A 23,013-nucleotide genomic window follows, 5' to 3' on the forward strand; every position below is an offset into this window, starting at 1 on the left:
CTTGCATTCTGCTCTGGCCGCAGCCTTCAACCTTCGCTGATGGTGTATTAACCCAACACTGAACAATTCAGAAAGAATGTGCACCTAGAAAGTGTGAAAAGATGCTTTAACACTTATTTGTTTGTGAACTATTTTCTTTTGTGCAAACTTATGTTTCCATGCTGAGTGATTAATACATTATCCAATCGGGACACTTTGCATATGAGGTACTTCTGCGGAACTGTTTGTACCGTACTTTCCTGATTCTGATTGTAAACTTCAAACTGAACAGATATTCACATTCCAATCAAACCAGTCTAGCATATGTTTTGATACGTGCGGGGCAACGAAGTGAATGTTGACGCACTATTTTCTTTTGCGCAAATTTATGCTTCCACGCTGAGTGATTAATACATTATCCAATCGGGACACTTTGCGTCTGAAGTACTTGTTTAATATACAAGAATAACATAAAATCAATTTTAAATGCCTGCATGGAATTTATCTTGCGTGCTACTCTGCACATGCTCTTTAATGCTTACCAAAATTAGCTTTACAATTTTCAGCAAATCCTTATTTAATTTAAATTTCTGTAAGTTTTTTTTTTTTTTTTTTTATTATATGCAATAATTTTTAAAAATAGATATTAGACAAAAATTACCTTAACAAAAAGTATTCATAGTTTTATAAAAAAATCAAATTTAATTGTTAAAATCCCATTTAGAAAAAAAAAACCCCCAAAAAACAATTTGATACCCCCCCCCCACCACCACCACCAAAAAAAAAAAAAAAAAAAAAAAATTCTGGACAACACCAGATAGCACCTAGTTTGTAATAAAAATATGTTTTATCGTTTCATTTATATTTCATGGTTATAGCCGAGATTATGTGCTCTTTTTAACTTCCGGTTTATGCTGTCTCTTTTGGTTGGATAATTATACAGTCAAGTGGACAAGAAAACCATTCTTAACATAAGGAAAGGAGGGGACCTTTCACCTCCTCTGAGAGCAAGATAATGATTAATCAGAAAGGAACCATATCTGGCTTATCACCGTCGTCTCATCTTCGAAACAGAAATCTTCTCTGTAAACAGTTTTACTTATACTGTGATCTATTTGTTCTAATCCAGTAATAATCCATTATGTTCCAATCTTTTGTTTATGCAACCCACTATAATAAAATCGGCGCAAATTTGTTGTTACCTTGTTCAATTTAAAGAGAGTTATAATCTTTGCTGATATTTATTTTCAGGTGATTATTAAATAATTGTTTATTTTATTAACAGTAATCTATCCCTGGACTAAGTCATTTTAAAAATTGTAGCTAACTACATTATGATATTGTTAAGAACATGGAACAATAATCACAAATAAAAATTGGCTAGTCAAAAGCAAAGTTTGATTTGTCAGATTAAATGCTATCTGGGTCTGACTTTGAAATCCAACAAAAGAATTTTATGTGTTAGATATACTAGTATACAATGAGTAATATTGAATTATGAGACTAGGCCATTTTAAAAGTTATTGCTAAGAATATGGAACAACAATAACTCAAAATTGGCTGGCCAGAATCAAAGATTTTTCAGCTTCGATGCTATTTGGGTCTGACTTGAAAAATCCGACAAGGGAGCTTTACGTGTTATATGTGCTGTTATAGAATAATATGGGTAATATTGAATATCGTATCACATTGAAGAGACAATATTGATAGATGACAACCATAGAGGAGACATACGGCAACAAGAACAAAAACTTAATAATTCACATATAATCAATTTTCAGGTTATCCATTTTCAAGAGATGTTAAGGTTATTGGGAGCAGAAAAATCTATGCTGAAATTAGTTGAGAAGCTTTTAAAAACATGAACCAAAAAAGAAACTTAGTTCAAAGTAAAAAAAAAAAAAGAGTAAAAAAAAAAAAGAGTAAAAAAAAAAAAGAGTAAAAAAAAAAAAGAGTAAAAAAAAAAAAGAGTAAAAAAAAAAAAAAAGAGTAAAAAAAAAGAGTAAAAAAAAACAAGAGTAAAAAAAAAAAAAGAGTAAAAAAAAAAAAAGAGTAAAAAAAAAAAAATTATTTTTTTTGTGTAATTTTTTTTTTTTTTTTTTAATTGCAATAATATGCAGATATGCCATAAACGCTGAACATGCACACGGTGTCCCCAAAAGATGTATACACTCTTTGCATTTACCGAGTTTGACTCGCAAACAAGATTGATGAACTAGCAGAAAAGGTAAGAATACACATTAAAAATACTGAGAGTAAAATTAAGCAAAAGAAAAACAAAAAAAAAAAAAACATTGGAAATTAGCTTTTAATAAAAGTAAAGACAACTTGGGGTGATTTAAGAATGTTTCTGAAATGAACTCTGAATAATAAACACTGCCTTGAAACAGCTGTAAACCACTTTAACACCTTTGTGTTAAATCGTCAAGATACATGCACACACACACATTTATTTCCACAGCCCAACTAAAAATATATCATCTCACATTGTGAAAATTCTAATTTATATATATATATATATATATATATATATATATATATATATATATATATATATATATATATATATGAACAAATGATTAATAAAACATGTTAAAAGACATCTTGAAAAAGAGTTAAAAACATATTTAATTTCCAAGGAACTCTGCCTTTTGGATTATTTTGGACTATTTGGAATTTATCCATTGGATTGAAATTTTAAATTTGATCATTTTGGATTTTACCATTTTTGGATTTTTATCCTTCACCGGACTGTCCATTCATGTGAAATCTTTTTATCATTTTTCTTTTGCCTCCTGTTCCCCTTACCTCACCCTTTTTTTTAACCAAGTAAGATCTGTGACTTACTTGTAGTTTCATTAAATACTTTTATATGCAAAATCCGATCCTGCATTTTGCTAATTCCTGCCCTCGGATGAGAAGGAGAGTATTTCTTCGAAACTCCGCGGATTAAGGACTATCCACTTATCTTGTGTTTCCTTTCTTAAAATTAAGTATGTTTTTAACTCTTTTTCAAGATGTCTTTTAACATGTTTTATTAATCATTTGTTCATATTATAAGCTCTATTTCCTTTTCGGTTTTATTGAGCTTTTACATCTGGCTGAGTTTATTTTACTTGTAAATATTAACTCTTTAATATTTATAATATATTTTAAGCTTACCATTTTGATTACCTTGGTAAACTTATTGTAATTTATATATATATATATATATATATATATATATATATATATATATATTCAGACAGATATTGTTACATAGCATGGAGTGTTTTTGCTTTATGATCTTTTTTTTTTTGTAAGTTTTCCATTTTTCGAATAGTCATTCTTATGTCTCGGACAAATTTGTGTTAGGAAAGTTCTGTAGTTGTTTTCGTTCATCTGTTTTGATTTTTTTTTTTGCAAGTACTTTCAACTGATTTTTTTTCAGTCATCTTAAGGCAGTTTTTGATTACTGCTTCATTTAAAATCTGGATGCTTTTATATGCTTCAGTTAAAATAACATTTAAATTACATGAAATAGTGAAAAAAAAAAAAAAAAAAACAGATGGAAGAAAATGACTACGGAATTTTCCTACACAAATTCGACTGAGACATAAGAATGAGAAATGAAAAAATTTCAAAAAAAAGATAATTAAGCAAAAACACTCCGTGCTATTTAACAATATCTGTCTGAAGGAAAACATGCTGTCTAAATACACAAAACTGGTTAAAAGGAAAATTATTCCCAACTCGCATTTAGGTAAAAATGCACTTTCATAAATAATTGAATTCATTCAAAACGTATCACAAAAACAAAAACAGATAACACACACACACACATATATATATATATATATATATATATATATATATATATATATATATATATACACACCAGGTTAAAGGTATTCAACTAATGAATTTAACAAGGTTATTAAGAGTGCTCAATAAAAGAAGAGCAACATATATTTATTAATATAAACAAATTTACATAGTCACAACATTAGACATGCTAATGTTTCAGACAAATGGTTGGTTAAAACCATAAGTCTTCATCAGGCAACTTAATAAATGGTTGCTTTCCACAGAAGAAACCAGTCCTAAGTTATCTGATGAGGACTTCTGGTTTTAACTGACCATTTGTCCGGAACATTAGCATGTCCAGTGCTGCAATCATGTAAATTTGTTTACATTAATAAAATTATATACAGATATATATATATATATATATATATATGTATATATATATATATATATATACATATATATATATATATATATATATATATATACACAGATATATATATATATGTGTATATAGATGTTATTTGTTTTTGTAATACGTTTTTGAATGAATTCAATTATTTACGAAAGTGCATTTTTACCTAAATGCGAGTTGGGAATAATTTTCCCTTTAACCAATTTGGTAGCCCCACATGGAGAGCGGTATATATATTATTTTTTTTTAAATATAATTATCCACTGACACGTGTTTTGTCGTCTACAACTCATCAGAGTAGCTGAATCTAGCGAGATTTGAAATCGGGACCCCACGGCTCATTACCATGGGGTCCCGATTTCAAATCTTGCTAGATTCAGCCACTCTGATGAGTCGTAGATGACAAAACACGTGTCAGTGGATAATTATATAGATATGTTAATATTTATGCTCGCTGATTTAGCATTTATAGATAATTTCCCTCACTTTTCGTGTTAATTGCCAATAACCTGGATATAAAATACCAGCCTACAAAGTCAAGAGTGATTTTGTGATAGAGTTTGAATCCCCCCATATAAAGTGAGAATGGCAAACCTGCTAAAAAATAACTTTAATCCTAGGTTTACGATAAAAGTGCTCAATGTAGAAACCAGAGCTAAAATAATCATAATGAAAAGAGCCATGATATTTCTATTATGAAAATATTTTTGAAAAATGAAAAATTCTGAAATATGCTAGAAAATTATTAAAAAAAAAAAAAAAAAACACACCAAGATAATTAAAATATAAATTGAAAGTTAAAAAAAAAAAAAATGTTCATGTGAAATTATTAAAATATTTGACTAAAAAAAAAAAAAAAAAAAAAAAAAAAAAATGCGAGTTAAAGAATTTGTTCTGTTTTCGAATTTTTGAGATGAGGATTTATAGTTTTCTTCATTTGGACTACTATTCTCATTATGTTTTGCCTGATGCAACCTCTCACCTTCAGATGTATCTTGTTGAACCCGGGAACCTTTCTATTGAACTTGAAGAATCTGCATTGAATTTCAAAGGATACTAATTTTGGGCAACACAAAAATTCAATGTGAATTAGATTTCTACCAAGTCATAGTTGACAGAACGAGAGCATGCAACCCCCATGGATTAAAAAAAAAAGGTTCCATTCGAAAGATTCCCATTTTCCACAGAACGATTCCTAGGTTCAACAAGATACACCTGAAGAAGGTCAGGGGTTATAATGGCTGAAACATTGTGAAAATAACGCTCAAGATGAGAACAGTAGTCAGAAGGATCTAAATAATATGAATTTATTTTAGTTTGGAATCTGTTTTACAACAAAGGCACAAAATCAGGGTCAGAAGTTTTGGAAGGAATAAATACTGAAAATTTCATAACAATCAGATAGCCCTCTTTTTTTTCTTTTTTTTTTAAAATCGGGAGTAAAATACATTTTTTGTTCAAAAAAACAAAATCACTTTCACTGTCCGTCTCCCTTATATAATGTATCTGTATATTAAAACAATATTTAAAAAAATAGAAATTGGTTTCCTATCAAGAATTATGGCACTTTGAATTTAGAACAAAAAAAAAAAAAAAAATACACACACCAACTCATTCGAAAAATTAGACAAAAATAGAGACCAGGAGTTCTCAATCAATGCTTCCTCCCTCAATATATTAAAAAAAAAGAAAGATTTTAAGTGGAGATTAGGAATCATGGATTGGCAGACTCAGACAGAGAATATGGAATCAATTTTACATCTCCGTATAAGAAATATCAGACGGATATCTCGCCTATTCTCTGTTTTATGGAACTCTTCTAAATTAAATATGGAAAGCATGTTTGTGCCAATAGAGAATTGGAAATCTATACTATTAATAAAATTCAAAATGTTTATTTACGTGTGTGTGTGTATATATATAACTTTTGAACGGATGCACCAAATTGAAAAACTATTTTTTCCCCGAAAGGTGTGAGTCCCTAGATTGCCCTTATCCATATACGGTTCATAACGAACAACATTGAGTCACACAAAAAGCCCAAAATAAGGGATTTTGGGCCGTTTCGTAAACTTGTCGAAAAAGTTATCTGCCCATGTCAATGAAATTCAGCACTGTCTGTATACAGTCACGATAATATCTTTCAGCATACGGACAGGACTTGTGGTGCAATGGATAACGCATCTGACTACAAATCAGAAGATTCCAGGTTCGAATCCTGGCAAGATTGTAATAATTTTAACCATCATTTTATCCAACGTTTACTAATTATCTTTACCCTTAGGGTATTTTAGTTTTTTCAGTGATTTTGTTTTGTGCATATGGGAATTTCCCATACTCCAAGTTCAAAGGTAAGCGTTGATGGTAAAATGATGTTGAATGTACTTGATTTTGTGTTTGACTCAGTGTTGTGTGTGCTGACGCAGTGCAGCCACTAGTATATAATAAAACTAATATGTTTTTAATTAAATTGTTTCCTTGGTGTACAATAGCCACTCAACCACTCTACGGTCATTTTAAGGTTGAACAGTTTTTATTTTTATAATTGTATTGTCAGAACAGGTTACACAACCAAGAACGCATCTACAAACTAAAAAGGATTCCATAAACCAAAAAACTTCAATAAAAATCTAATTTAGTCCTAGAATGACGTTGGAGTAATTGAGGGGGCGAGGAGAGGACAAATAAACAAAAAAAAAACAAAAGGATAGTGTACCGGTATTCAAAAAATTCTATTTTTAATTAAAATTCTACTTTTTAGCTTCAATACAGTAGTATACACAGATTTCCAACGTTAAAAAACGACCCTGGTGTCTAACTCTGTCCCGTGGGGAGGCATTGTAAATAGGAACAGATACATTTTTACTAAATCGCGGGAAGCATGGAACAACTGCCCTAATAAATTACACCACATCTTTCTTACTGTCAAAGAATGGCAACTGGGATATAGGAAGTAGAGAAAGGAAGAAGTTATCCTAGCCAGACTATGTATAGGTTATATAGTCGAAGATGCCCCCCCCCCATGTATAATTTCACAAATTCTGTCCATTAAACACATACTAATTGAATGCAAGGACTTCAAAATAAGATCCTGTTTCTTCCAAGTAAGCAACCTAAAAAACAACTTTTAAGCACTGTACAAATAAAAGATATATTGAATTTCCTAAAAGCAATTGGACTGTACTGGAAAATCTAAAAATAGAACAATAGTCACCCCTATTCTACAAAACAAAAGGTTACACAAACCAAGAACACATCTACATCCTAAAAATGATTCCAAAAAATACAATTCTTCAATAAAAATACTTCATTTGACCCTATAATAGCCCTGCAGTAATTGATGGGGTGGGGGGGGGGAGCACAAATAAACAAAACACAATAAGATTTAAACAAATTAAACTAATTAAAATTCTACTTGATGATTTTCCATAATTTTTTGTGTAGATTCTTACATTTTGTCTGATATGCAAGTATATTAGAGTTTTCCCGTTAATTTTGAACCAACATATCTCTCAGTAAATGTTTAAATAAATGAATAAATATTAAAAAAAAATATACATATATATAAACTATGTCCACTTGATATGAAAAAAGTGTTCTTTAAACCTTTTTTTCTATTACAGTATTTAATACCTATTAGAAGCAAATCAAAAGAAATTTTTTCTTTCTAATTTTTGTCGGAGTAAAGGGAAAATTAATATTTGCATATTCGTTTTCATTTATTTTCTCCTGAGTTTTCTTTAGGTGTTTATTTTTACATCAATTATCTTGGTGGTTGTCTAAAACCGCCCCCCCCCTTCCCAAGAAAAAGCAAACGAACAAAAATCTTTATGATGTTAAAAAAAAAAAATCATATTCCAAAAATGAAATAAATTGGTCAAGTAGTTTTATTTTTATAAATAAAATCATTCTTAAACTATTAATGTGAATTCATATACATCACAAAGATGTATAAGGCTGATTGTAAACTTATAACTCAGTAAAATTATTCTTGAAGAGCTATTTTAAGGGGAGCTAATCAGTGCTGAATTTCGAAATAGCATCACATGGTCATTTAGAGATAAGATTTAATTTTTTTTTTTCAAGGTGGTCACCACTTATCAAGGCCCGGAAGCCACTCGGGGATAAGGGTTATTGTAAGTACAGTATGTTAGTGTGGATATTTAAAGTGTCTACTTAAGGGGGCGGTTCATCAGGAATTTGTTTATGTTGGACTTGAAGACATCCAAGTTGTAGTCAGGAGGGAAGCAAGCAGACGGAACAGAGTTCCACAGGCGTGCAGTTCTAAGAAAGAAGCTTTGTTCATGGAATCTACGTTTTGATTTAGGCATAGATAAAGAGTGGGGAAAGTTTTTGACAGTGGATTCAGCTAGATGGGTGTTTTTTTGTAAAAGATTAACAAGGGGGGGACCAGAGATTGGAGTTCAGACGAGCACCAGCCATGGAAATAACGATAAAACAAAGATAGGCTTGCAACGTCTCTTCTGTGGGAGAGAGGTTGCAGGGAAGAGAAAATGGGCATCCCCCACTAAGCGACGAAGTCTATTTTGTACTCTGTAAAGGCAGGATAGGCTGTTTTTAGCAGCTCCTGCCCAGATATGGCAGCAGTATTCCATCCTTGGAAGTACTTGGCTTTTACATAGATAGAGAATTGCATCAGTAGTGAAATATCTTCTGGAGCGGTAGAAGGATCCCACCATCTTTCCAGCGACCTTGGCAACAGACTTGATGTACGTGTTCCATTTCATATCAGGAGTGAAGGTCAAGCCCAGAAGCTTGTCAAAACATGGGGCTTCTCCTAGACGAGAGCCATCCATTTAAATTAATGCCAGATGGGGATCAGAGCATTGATGATGTAAAGATAGGAGTTTCTTTTTTTCTTTTAAATAAAACTCTTTCATCAGTTGATGTGATTTTGTAAAATGACGACCAAAAATGTAGGAAGGATGAAATGACAAACATAACTTATACTTATTTAGGATTCAATTACAATCCAACACCAGATAGAAAAACGTATAATCCAAGCTCTGATGCTATTATCTTAGGTGACATCATGCCCTATCCTTCTTTCTCTGACTGTTACATTCGTGTTCTTGGATCGATCAGGTAAGCCATACATGTAGGATCAGGACTTGGTTCCCTGCCATACCAACCAAAAGACACAGCCCTGGTCAACAATACTCCTCTTAACATCTAGCCCTTTAGTTTGTCTGACTGCAACACCCTTGACTTCTTTGTGTTAAATGATGCACAATAAGACACCAACAGATCCAGCAGTAACACAAAGGATGAATTAAAAGTCGGGATCACTTGAGCCTTTTGGGGGCTAAAGTCAAGCTGTCATGAAAACTAAAGGAAAGTTCAAGTTTTAAGTTGCTTTAAAGTAGATAAACTGACCAAAGTTTCATGATTAAAGTGAAAAGAAATTTAAACATTTTTTTTTTTTTAACAATAACCTTGTCATCAAATATCATCCATTTATATTCATATTTTTAGTATTTAAAATTTTATAAAAGGCGATGTTGAGAATGACTTTCTTAATAATAACGTAATTATTTCAGCACGGTAACATAAGCGCATAAATACCATTTTTTTTATGTGAAGTGATAGTAGGGGTATCTAGCAACCTTCAAAAAGGAGTATTCTGGATTGAGAACGAAATTATCTCGGTCTATAAGGATTTCTCCGACCGGGCACAGGAAAAATAGAAAAATAAAAAGCGCTTCTACACTATTGGGACGAAATTTCGGAAATCGTAAAACTGAATTTCACATGAAAACAATGGTATCTACGTATTTCTCATATTTTTAAGATGATTATATCCAAAAATTACGAAAATCGATAAGGTAGAAAATTATTGATTAAAGAAAATAAAAAATAGAATTTGATGAAAACGATTGTAAGACACAGGAGAGTTTAAAAGGGAGTTAATTTTCCGTTTTGATTTAAACAAGATGATGGCAATTTTTCACCTGCTAACACGATTAAAGTTGGTTTTGTTTAATGATTCAATAATATTCAGATAAATTCAACTGCATAATTTGGAAGCTACCAATTGTGGCTTATTAGAATTGACAAAAAAAAACAAACAAAAAAAAACAGTTGAAACCATTGTTTTTTTATCTGAAAACTCCATTTAGCAACTACAAAATCTCGTCCCAATTCTGTAGAAGCGCCTTTTAAAATCCTATCCTGATAAAAATGCTTAATAAAGGAATAAACAAGGTAAAGATGATTATTTTCTTAATTCATTTTGTCTTGTACTTCTTGTTTATGAACAAGGACTTTGCATACTTGTAAATCCCTCCATATTTGTTTGTTCATACATAGAAACAGACAAGAATTTAAAGAATGAGTGGTGGTGTAATGAAGTACGAAAACAATGTTGTTCTTGAATTTATTATTCTTTTTATTATCATATTTCAAGCAGTCCTCCGCTCTTTATCAAAACTTTTGTATCCTTTTTTGGCAAAGAATAGGAGAATGCTCATAACAAAATAAACGATAATAATTACAAAAACAATATAGTTTTTCTGCCCCGGACAAGGAATTTACATAATTGTAATTACCCTTAAATTCTTTAAAAGGAAATTTATCGGAATAATACAAAGCCCAACATTTGGGGTGGAGCTTATATACAGAAGGAAAAAGAACGACAATATAAAAATATATACAAATGCATGTAAATTTAATTGTTCATCCAATAGGGAGATTACATCAATTATGGGTGTGGCATATATATGCTCTTTATACCTAGGTATTTCGAAACCTAGTGTTTCTCATCAGAAGAAGAGAGGAGGTGTTAGATAACAAATTAGAAATGTGATGTTTAGCGATGACTACATTAGGAACGGGAAAAAAAATGGGGTATCTAAGATAGATGAGAAGCATTAAACTTTGAAATACCTAGGTATGAAGAGCATATATATCCTGAACCCCTAATTTATGTAATCGCTTTATTGAATCATTAAACAAATTTATATGCATTAGTATATATTTTTATATTGTCGTTTTTTTTCTTCTGTGTTTAAAAATTTTAAGAATGATTGGTGGTGTACGAAACATAAAAATGTTTCTGAATTATTTTTTTTTTTTTTCTTATTTCAAGCAGTCCTCCGCTCTTTATCAAAAAATGTTGCATCTCTTTTGGCAAAAAAATGAGGGACTACTTGTAATAGCAAAAAAAAAAATAAAAAATAAAAAAATAATAATAATTACGACACCGTTGTTATACTGTATACACAACCTATCGTCCTTAATATACAGGGTGGGGAATAAGTAATGTCTTTTTTTTTTATCTTTTACTTTTATTTACCTTTAAAATACATTCATATTAAAAAAAATATATAAGATATTAGGTTGGTGCAAAAATAATGTTTTTTAACGTCAAGTTAAACGTCAAAAAACGACATTTTAACAAAATGTTCTCAATTCGTTTCACTTTAAAAAAAAAAAAAAAGGGGGGGGGGCATTACTTATCCCACACCCTGTATATAATTATACATCATAAAGGAATTTTAATTTTTCATTAAAAAAATTATTTAAAAAAAAAAAAAAACAAGGATTTAAAAATTTTAAAGATGCATTTTAGGCAGAGTGGTTAGTAATCTATGTAAAGGGCAGAAATGAAGAGGAGTAATGTTTATTAGTGTGTATGTATATATATATATATATATATATATATATATATATATATATATATATATATATATATATATAAAGCAAAGACAGTATTTAAAAAAATATATATTTGGAAATAAATCAACAGCAAAATCGGCTTCATGATACAAAAGACGTTATTAAATTGTTTTCCGGATTACACAATACACAATGATAAAATAGACAGTTAAAACAATCAAGAAGCTAATTTTACAAGTGATTAAAAAGGGGGGGGATAACTCCAAAAGCAAACAGCAAGAGACCTGGGACTTAGGCGAAAAAATACAACAAGCGGCAAAAATGAAGCTGAAATTTTGCTGCTCTAAACGGGTGAGATGGAAAGCATCCCCCCCCCCTAGGAGTGAGGGTGACTTATCATATTTATTTATCAGAATAAATACGAAAAAAAAAAAAAAATCCAAATTAGTTATTATGTTAGCATATGTACACATTTCAAACATGTTTTTCTTAATATTACAAGCGTAACACTAAATAGATTTTAACTCAAAATGGTTTGTAATTTACTAGTATTTAGCAAAAATAATGAAATAAAAAATATGTATCACTTGTACATTATTTCACATCATTATGTTGAGGCCGCTAAACTGCAGTTTTACCCGCCATCAGCATTAAGGGAAATGGGTGGTTTAAGCCATCCTTTTTTTTTTGTGTTATCATTCTAGCCTGTCATTAGTTCTACTCCCGAGCAACTCTAATGTATTTTTTTTAATCACGGGAGAATATTTGCATGCAGGCAATAGTTTGAATCACAGGTTTTATCTAGGGGAGATAACTAAAAACTCAATTTTTGCTAATTGTCTTTGTTTTCATTAATAATTAATTTTTGACTTCATTAGGTTTCATAATTTTTATATATTTTAATTAATGCAACATGGCAATTAAATAGAAACCATTGGTATTACTTGAAATTCAATATTTCGATTTTTATTTATGAAAACAGTTTTCAAACGCAATTAGCAAAAATTGAGTTTTTAGTTATCTCCCCTAGATAAAACCCACGCTTCAAACTATCACCGCTAACAGAACCATACAATTAACCTCACTTAACATCAGTGACTTGATTTGACTCGGTTAGTCAACCTTATTTATTCATAGATTACACAACATAACTGAAAAATGGAAAATATACCTGCAGAAGGCCATTAAATTTGGTAGGTAACTCAGGCATAGGGTGAAGTTTATTTGTACCAAATATGGTTGAATTGCACAAAAGATTGAATATTATTAATGACTCCATAGGTGGGTGGCATATGTTTTTTTCTTTTTGAGGGGGGGAAGATCATTATGCAACAAAACCTGCCTAAAGTAATGCTAAATATTTTTAACTTTAATCGCCATTACCCTTGAGATAAATCCACAACGAGAAAATCTGGATGGTTAAACGCATGTGGAATTGAAGCCTATTTAGGATCACACATCCTACTTATGAGATAATCACCTAAGTGCCCCACAATATTGATTGGTAATAAAGCAAAGATTGCTGGACATTCATAACTGATGGTTGGTGGACAAGCCAGACATAAATTGAAGTTTACTTGTACCAAATATGGTTATATTCTAGAAAGGATTGAATTTTTATTAACGATTCCATGAGAGAGTAGCATTTTTTTTTTTAAATAGAGAGAGAGGGGGGGGGGTTGACCCTGCACAAAGTTTATATTTTACCTATGTAGCCTCAACCTTTGTCCTAGTATTAACTTGAAACTTCTGTCATAAATGTTAAATGTCTGTTAAAATTATTTGAATACAAGTTGAGGGAAATGGATTAAAATAAGATTTTTTGTCCAAATAAAATGAGCAAAAATTATATCCCATTGATTTAGAATGAGTGTGTGAATTTAATCAGTTTTGCAAGACTTTGAGAAACAAAAAATACCTCAGATCTAAATTAGATATTATAACAGTAACGTCTTGTCCACAATGCTGTATGAAAGAGAAATTTTGCATCTCAAACTCACCAAAAAAGGACATTAGTTGCGTTTGATTCTAAGTGCTTTAGAAAGATTCTTGGGATCAAATGGAGTGATTGAATTATCAACCAAAAAGTCAGAGACTGCTGTTCATCAATAATCTGCAAATGATGTTTAGGCTCCAAAACGACTTTTCATTGGGGCAACAAAACAAACTGGCACAGTAGATGAAGGCGTAGAGTGACAATAATAAGGCTTCAGACATAAATGTGGTCTCAGAATCACCAGGAGTGATCTCCCTTCAACGAAATCCAAATTGTCTCCCTTGAAGTAAACTAAACTAACCCAACCGCTAAAGCGGCTCTTATAAAATATTTTATTTGTTTATTTAATCCATTTCTTTTTTTGTGTGTTATTGTTTGGGTTTTTGTTGAAAAGGTGAAAAACAAAGATTATTTACTTATTACATTATTTTGTGTCCGTTTCTTCAAGTTACTATTATATTTAGATAATGCAAAGGTAAAAATATCCGACCAACCCAACTAGCAACAAAATCCCACCTCTTCACTGGAAAGCTTTTGATTATTTTCGTCGGATTGTCTGCCCACAAGAAGAAATAATACCTGGGAGTATGAACTGGAAACCGACACTTGACAGATTTGATTGCAACAGGAAGAAGCTAGTGGGCCGATATGGGTCATAAAATAAAGGTATACTTTGATTGCCTCGTACGTCGTAGGATGTAAGTTCAATAAGTACTTTAATGCTGAATGCTCTGACGAACTGCAAGCACTTGTACCCCTTCGACGTAAATGCCCCCGACAAATCTGTCAAGCAGCAAAATCCCACCCCTTTTACAGTAGAGATCCCTAGATGTAAGACGGCCTTCTACTCCAGTAGTTTCTTCCCCAGAACCGCTAGACTTTGGAATTCCCTTCAGAGTCCCTGCTTCCCCAACTGTACTGACATGCAGAAGTTCAAGTGTAATGTGAACTGACATCTTACTGCCCAACTCCCTACATAGTACTCCTGTAGCTTATGTCCCTGATAGTAACCTCTTATATCAAAGTGACAATGTGCCTTGTTTGGGGTGAAAAATGTAATAAAAAAAAAAATAAATAAATAAAAAATAAAAAAATGAGACGACCTGCACAAAGATTTCTGTAAAATCAGTCTTAACCCCGAACTAATGCCGTGATGATACGGAACTGAAAAATCCATTATTTCAGACTCCTGCCGTAGCTCGAAATTAACACAAAAAAGATGTAGGGGAATATATCACCGTGGCATCCATTTGGCTAACTGCACACACACTCAAACAAAATAGAATTTGCTATAAACACTTTGGGTGTGAGTCGACAGTTCAACCTAAATAAAAATCTACAGAAAAATCTTTATGATAAACATACCTGTCACGAAACAAAAACGTCATATTCCAGAAATCATGTAAATTGATCAAGTAATTTTTTTTGTTGTTGTAAAGAAAATCGATTTTAAGCAATTAATCTAAAATTGGTAGTTTGAATTATTTGGGAGTTATTTACCTTTACTTATTCATGAAATTCGATTTTTTTATATAAAAATAAAACTACTTGATCAATTTATGTGATTTTTAGAATGTGACATCTTTGTTCTACATCATAAAGATTTTGATCTATTTTTTATTTTTTTTTTTATTTGGGTTCAACTATGGACTTGCACTATGCTTTGTAATAAAGACACAAGATTTTCATATCAGAGCAATGTACTTTAAAATTCATAAGGAATTTATTTGAATGACATATCAAATTTTTCTTCACAAAGACGAGTTTATTCAAAAACGAAGATGTATAGATTCAATAAAGATTTTGTCATTGCGTAGCTGATTCCATAGTCTGCAATCGTATCATTAGACCAAGTCCCGAACACCCACCCTCCCATTATTATAAGCCAAAAAAAATAGCACAGCTTAAAACTTTATGCATGCTTTGCCAACTAAAACATACGGTAAAGACTTTGTATTATTTGAATTATTCAAATGACCATTCTTGTTTTCATTGTTATATTCACTGAATGTGTCGGTCGGAGAAACCTCTGATCTTCTTCAGGTGCATCTTAACGATCTTAAGAATATTCTAGCAGAATTTGGGAATCTTTATGTGTGACTCAGGAAACAGGAGGGAATTTCAAACTAAACTCTTTATTTAATCCATCGGGGTTAGATTGGTATGATGGGAAAGTTCATTTCTTTTTTCATAAAAAGGTCAAAATTTTGATCATCAGGTAAAATTCTTTGTTTAAAATTTGCTTGAATAAATTTTTAAATGAAAATTTTTCTTCCTCAAATACATAACATGCATCAATTCAACTTCAGTTCAAACATGTATAAAAAAATAGTGTGTGTGTTATTCATTTTGTGTGTCACGTTTACATCCGAGTAACTGTCATTTAATTGTTATGGACTTCTATTTCTTGTAATAAATAATTTTAACAAGAATTCATCATAAGTTTTGGTTTCGATTATAGCTGATGGCACCCTCCAGTAATCTATTTTTTTTTATAAATACTTTCATCAAGAATTCTTCAAAAGTTTTGGTTTCAATTATAGCTGAACCACTCAAGTTATATATATATAAACATAAACCATTAAAAAAAAAACTTTCGAAAAGAAGACCAAAATACACTTCTGCTTAGGAGAAATATATTTTAGGAGTGTATTTTGATCTTTTTTTCAAAAGTTTTTTTTTAATGGTTTATGTTTGAACTACAAAAAAAAACAAAAAAAAAACCCCTAAACCCTCAGCAATTAATTATGACACTACGTTCGGTGTTCTTCAAAAGTGTTATAAAATTATGTATCCATAAAAATCTTATATATATATATATATATATATATATATATATATATATATATAAGGGAAAATAAATAAATTTAAGCGTAAATTAAAATCTACGCTTAAATTTATTCTTCGACAGTTGGTTGGGATTAATTCATCAATATATAAATATTAATATTTATATCAAATTGAAGTTTTGGTTTAAGCTGATGCACCCAAGTCATATGGATGTATTTTTGTAATCGCAACTTTATAATATATAAAAATTGATAGAACATTAACTCTATAATAATATATACTAAGCATACTTTACGACTAGGCTACGCCAGGCATCCCTGCTAGCTTAGATAAATACTTTTGTAGTTTTAACAAAAAAGCTACAATAATATCAGGGCATCTCCATTTACACTGAACATCCACAGAATGCCAACATCAATATATTACATGTGAAATTGTCCTCTGTGGAATTTCCACAGGTCCCACTGGTATTGTATTAATAAAAATGAATTTACATTTTTTTTATTCCACCGTTATGTCTTAATTTGTTTCATTTTGTGTCAATTCGTTACACCTCTGCACTGTACTGCTTCTTATAAATTACCTTTATATATACACAGGAAACAATGCTTCAAGAAAATTAACTTCCTAGAAAGATTATCATTAACATTAAATTACGTAAAAGATTAATACAACTGTAGAATTTGCACACAAATCCACTTGTGTCTTTATAACTGTGAATTTCTCTGTTCACTGCCTATTTGTTTGCTTATTTGTCTGAAACAGCTTTTGAAATTTGGCTTCTCTGATTCACATGTTTATATTCTCTCCATTAAAAATCTAAACTTCTGGAATTTTGTAAACAGGATCTTTTTTATTTTTTAATTAAAAAAAAATTTTTTTTATTCAATCTTATTTTAATCTATATCATTTTTATTTTTGTCTGTCTGTCCGTACAATTATTATCAGAAATTACTTTGCCGATTGGGCTTAAATTTTGTATGTGCCATTAATATGGCAAGGGGCAGAGAACTAAGTATTATGGTATCCATTCGATATAGTTATAGTTAGGGATTAATAGGGATTAGTTACCACAATGCTACATTTACTCAAGAAGTTTTCTCAGAAACTACTGAGCTGATCTGGTTGAAATTGTATGGACCGTATGTTATGATAAGGTGCAGTGAATTAAGTATTGTGGTAGCCATTTGATGCACAGTTTGAGATTAATAAGGATTAGCATTTCATGCAAAAATGAGCACAAATTCCATAGTTTTATAAATCGGAGGTTCCATCGGTCGAAACGTTGTGAATATAACAATCTGAAGATGAGAATAGCAATTAATACACATTTTAAATCCTCATTTCAAAAAATTCTGAAACAGAAAACTTTGGTGGAGATGTAGTTATGTTGCAAAGTATATTCCGATTGAAGGTTCCTGGTGGGAAAAAGAAGAAATATTAGTAACGTTAAAAAAAAGGGAGGGGGGCACATTGTAAAAGATGGGTACTTACCACATTACTACCGCGTCCAGCCGTGTTGTATTGTTGCATATTTGGAACTGGAGCAACGGTTGAATTGTATGACATGGGTGTCCCGGGCGTAGACACAGCCGTGGTGGGAAGTTGGTCAAACGGAGTTTGGACAAGCACAAAATCGGACTCGTCATAGCCGTAAGCAGTTGTACTGAAAGGAGATGAATTTAGAATTTCAACATTGTATCGCATTAGTTCTGGGATTGTGCTATCTGTTTTATGACCTTAAAGGGCCAGTAGAAATAACACAAACAGAAGGTAATTAACAAGAAATCTGGTATTATGTTTCTGAACTTTTGAGATGAGGATTAATAATTTGGATTCTTTGAACTATTCTCGTCTTGAATGTTATTCGTACAATGTTTCAGTTGATATAATCTCCAAACTTCTTCAGGTGTGTCTTGTTAAACTTGAGAATCTGCTCACAACTGTGCATTAAATAAAGAGTTCCATCTGAAACTCTGTGCAGACTCCTGAGTTTGACAAACTAAAGAAGGTCGGAGGTTACATCAACCGAAACCTTGTGAAAATCACATTCAAGATGAGAACAGTAGTCTGAAGAATCCAAATAATACGAAGGAATTGGTTCCAGTTCCAAATAAATTAAGAAAACTATTTTATATACTTGGGTATCTGTCAGAAAACAGGTAACTACTCCAAAAATCATGAAAAATTATCAAGTAGAATTTTATTTAAAAGTAAAAATCAGTTTTTTCCCCATTTTGCTAATAAGAGCAGAAATCTCATCAAACATGGGGAGATAAGTAAGTCTGTCATTTAATCGAGTAGTAATTAAATGGCAGAGTGGCAAAATACAAAAACTGATTTTTATCTTAAACTAGTGGGGGTGCCCAGCGTTGCCCGGCTGTTTGTAGGTGTAAAAGAAAAAAAAAAAAAAACTTTTGGTAAGGAGGTAGGCTTGAACCCGAAGCCTTGAAGCGAATAGCCTGATAATTTACCATGATGCTATGAGGGCAGAGAAGTGATAATGGTTGAAATTAAACGTTTAAAAAAGCAGGTGCTTAAACGAACATCAACGTGTGGTTTTCTAGGTTAAACATCACGCCATAGAGAAATGAAATCATAGCATGAATTTTGCAACATTAAAGTCGCTCAAATAAAAGATACAGACGACATCGTTTCGTAAATCGGAGATATTATAATCTAGAAAGTATATAAAAAGTTGTAAGAATTAGTGACCCCCCCCACCCCGGAAAAAGCCTTTGCCCGACATACAAAAAAGAAAAAAACAATGCACACACAAATACATTTTCGCTTTTATATAATTAGATTAAAATTCTACTCAATATTTTTCCCCAATTTTCGGTGAGGATATTTATTTATTGAATTGAATCTAAAACTTATTTTTAATTAAAATTTCATAATTCTTCCCAAATATTTTTGCATGATAAATCAAGAAAGAATGCATAACGGATCGGCAAAATATAAAACTCATTTTAAAATTCTACTTGACACTTTTTCCACATTTTTAATGAGAATATATAAACCTATCCAAGCTGTGACCCTTCTTGTTAGGCCATGTCAAAGGTCAAAGGTCAAATAGTTACAAAGTTCTTGGCAACTCCACAGACATTCTTGCTCTTCGGTCAAGTTTTTTGTTCAGTTTGAACTTACTTTGTAATTTTAGCCTGAATAAAAGATTTAATATCTCAAAGTGTAGTATCTGTTCTTCTGATGCTGCACTTCAATTTCTTGTTCTGTCAGTGGAGGAGAAATCCTTCACGACTGAGACAATTGTTAATTTTTGTTCCTTTTTTTTCCACATGAAAAAATGACCATGGTATCTGTTGTGGTTGCAAGGTTGAACAATAATTAGTAAGGAAATACAATGAAGACGCAAACAACAAGATAACGCAATAATAAGTGTATTAGAGAAAAGGTATATTTACAATATGTACAAATGACGGTGTCGAGTCAGAGAGTCTTGGTGGGAGGACATGTACGCTCTTCGGCGTCACTTCTGGTGGCATTTGAGTAAGACACCCCAAGGCCAACCTAGGCTTGCCATTTATAGTGTTATGTTATTCGCATATGCAAATAAGTGGTTGCCACCACAACAGTATCTAACTCTGTCCCGTGGGGAGGCATTGTGAAAAAGAACCCCACAGGTTGCCGAGCCTAATAAGACTCAAAGTTCACAACGCTGTTAATCCCAAGAGATACCAAAGTTACTCCATTGATCTGAGAATAGTCCCCTAGGTCCAACCTCCAACCAAATAAGGTTGATTCCACATTAATTTTTACTTTTATCTGCAAATTCTTGGTTTATCCGGCTATAATTAGTAAGTATATCAGAGTTTTTACTTGAAATAAGATTTTCACTTGTGGCCGATGCTATATAAGCACAGGAAAGTATATTAATCGGAAATGGAGAACTCGCATTCCTGATTTTATTTAAAAGAAAACCAAAAATCGAAAAGTAACAAAGAATCCACTTACTTTGTCAGCGTTTCTATGTCGTACTCATTTTCATCACTCAACCAAGCAGGGGGAGTTAGTAAGGCACCAATATCTAATTCCACTATTTCTTTCTGAGTGGACAATGCCAAACAGTTGGGATTTGCCTGAAAAAAAAAAAAAAAAAAAAAAAAAAAAAAAATACATTAAATTTTACATTTTAAACTTTGATAATAAAATCCAGTGGTGCAAGTATTGTTTTCGATAAAGTTCATTCCAAAGCCTGATGGTAAAGATTTAAGTCCTGATGGTAAAATTTTTGTGTATCAAGCCATTGTCTTTCCATTCTTGTATACACTGAACGACATACCATCGGTATCTTAAAGTACTTGAAAAACTACATTAATCTGCCTCGTATTTAAAAATTCAAGTGATTGATCATCTCCCTTTCAGTACAGACCAATCAGTCTCCTGTGCGTCATGAGTAAGTTATTGGAATCTATGTTAAATAGAGAAGTGCTCAACCACCTCAACAAAAATAACCTGCTCAGTGACAAGCAATATGATTTCCATTCAGCCAGATCTACAGCTGATGTGCTAACAGTAATATCTCACAATATTAGTGAATCTCCCGATGCGGGCTTCATTTCTAGGACAATCACTCTTGACATATCAAAAGCCTTTTGATAGGGTATGGCATAAAAGTCTACAACACGAGATCTTTTTTGTTTTAATTTTCTTATCAATTTATTTTTCCTGGGGATGGGGCATTCTACCAGATGCTAAACATTCGCCTATTAGTTTAGTTACTCCAACCGAGAGATCTTTTTAAGATTCTAACCGTCCCTTAAAGTGCCATTGTTTGTATTTCTTTTGCACTTGGTTCACCGGGTAAATTTGCCAGATAGTTTTTTTGGTATTTTGATATTTTCTCCCTCTCTGCTCTGTTAAGGTCAGCATCATTAGGGACGCTAACTTCAACTAGGGTTGCAACTTTCTCCTTCCTGTCCCATATCACTATGTCAGGCTTAATAGCCCCATTTTCTAGGTATGTAGCTGTAGGAATGGAGATATTTACATACTCCATTGTATCGCATTGTATAATAGCCGTCCTGGATGTCAGGTGGCTCACACTCTACTTCTGTGTGGCAGAACCTGCACTTTTTGTTATTGCTGAGACCACTAGATCTCTAGTTATATAGTAGGAAATGTCTTCTCAATTATTAAATGATTGCTCTCCAACAGGTTCATAAGAATAGTGGTTGATGGGCAGAAATGAGAAACTCACAGTTTATGCTAGCATCCCTCAGGGTTCCATCTTAGGCTCAACTCTCTTCCTGATCATCAACGATCTCCAAAATCACATTCTCAGATCATTTGTAGGCATTTATGTAGACGATACTACCATTTACGGCAACTCTTAAAAGGCCGGAAATGACAAAGATCTCTTTGATTCTCTCTCCTTTGATCTAGATCACCTGGTGCAATGGGGAAAAGGGTGGCTGGTTAATTTTAATGCATTGATAACCAAGCTTCATTCTTTTTATCATCAGTGTTCTGATCCACATCTGACCCCAATTGAAATAAACAGCTTCTTGGTCTGACCGTCTCTCCTGATCTGAAATAGAGCATGTACATCAAATCTGTTGTCAAGGTGGCTGAAAAAAAATGGCTGGATCATTCTACCGTTCCAGTAGATATCTCACTGTTGATGCAATTCTCTACCTGTATAAGAGCCAAGTAAGTCCTAGGATGGAGTTCTGTTGCTTTTCAATAATGCTCTTTTTCTATATTTTGATAAATCGATTCACAATAGAAATGCTGAAGAACAATAAAAATAAAGGAACTCATTTACCTTGCCACCACTTCCAGTAGCAGCCACGCTGGAAGTTAGGAAGTATGTTAGCTGACTATAACCCAGATAACTGACCATAGAGCATCGGCAAGATATATTTTACGATTGCTTACCTGGTTTATAACAAAAGCCATAATGATATCTTGTTCCTTGTGGATAACTTTCATCAAAGCGCTCGGTTTCTCAGAACCTTCACTGTCGCCAGAGTTTAATGTGATCTGTGGACAGAGAGAGAAACAAAATTAAATACCAACGATTGTATAAAATAAAAACCATTACATTTAATAAAGATGTCAGAGGTAAGACATGATATTGCCTTGGAGAAACTTTTTGCCAAAGGCATAGCCAGCTGTACTTTTAGTGTTTTTTGTCTCCCCTCCCCCCACTTCTTTCAGAGATGTTTACTGTAATTTTTTTCTCTAATGTAAAACACCAGTAGAGCAGCCAGAAATAGGCAGACAGGCATTTGCCTTGTCATAAGCAATTTTTCTGCTAATGGGGGAATTATATACTACTTAAAAATCGATTTTGCCTGCCATTTCACAGTAACGCCTCAAAGTTTACCGATAAGGGAGTTTTCAAGGTTAAGGTTCATATCATTTTGTTCAAAATATTTAAATT

The 23,013-nt window shown here is 32.0% G+C and overlaps 1 protein-coding gene across 3 annotated transcripts in view; it reads right to left on the bottom strand.

Moving 5' to 3' along the window:
* LOC145259797 (dmX-like protein 2) overlaps nt 1–23,013 on the bottom strand; it is a 441,223-nt gene that overhangs the window by 46,841 nt on the left and 371,369 nt on the right. For all 3 annotated transcript variants that reach the window (XM_080117569.1, XM_080117571.1, XM_080117568.1), the window contains 3 exons: nt 22,506–22,610; nt 20,580–20,704; nt 18,099–18,270 (listed from right to left, as the gene is read on the bottom strand). In XM_080117569.1, the coding sequence (XP_079973695.1) occupies nt 18,099–18,270; nt 20,580–20,704; nt 22,506–22,610 (402 nt within the window). The remainder of the gene's footprint in view (nt 1–18,098; nt 18,271–20,579; nt 20,705–22,505; nt 22,611–23,013) is intronic.

This window comes from Euprymna scolopes, chromosome 35 (genome assembly GCF_053919585.1).
Source record: "Euprymna scolopes isolate OS-2025 chromosome 35, ASM5391958v1, whole genome shotgun sequence".
Lineage (NCBI taxonomy): Eukaryota > Metazoa > Mollusca > Cephalopoda > Sepiida > Sepiolidae > Euprymna > Euprymna scolopes.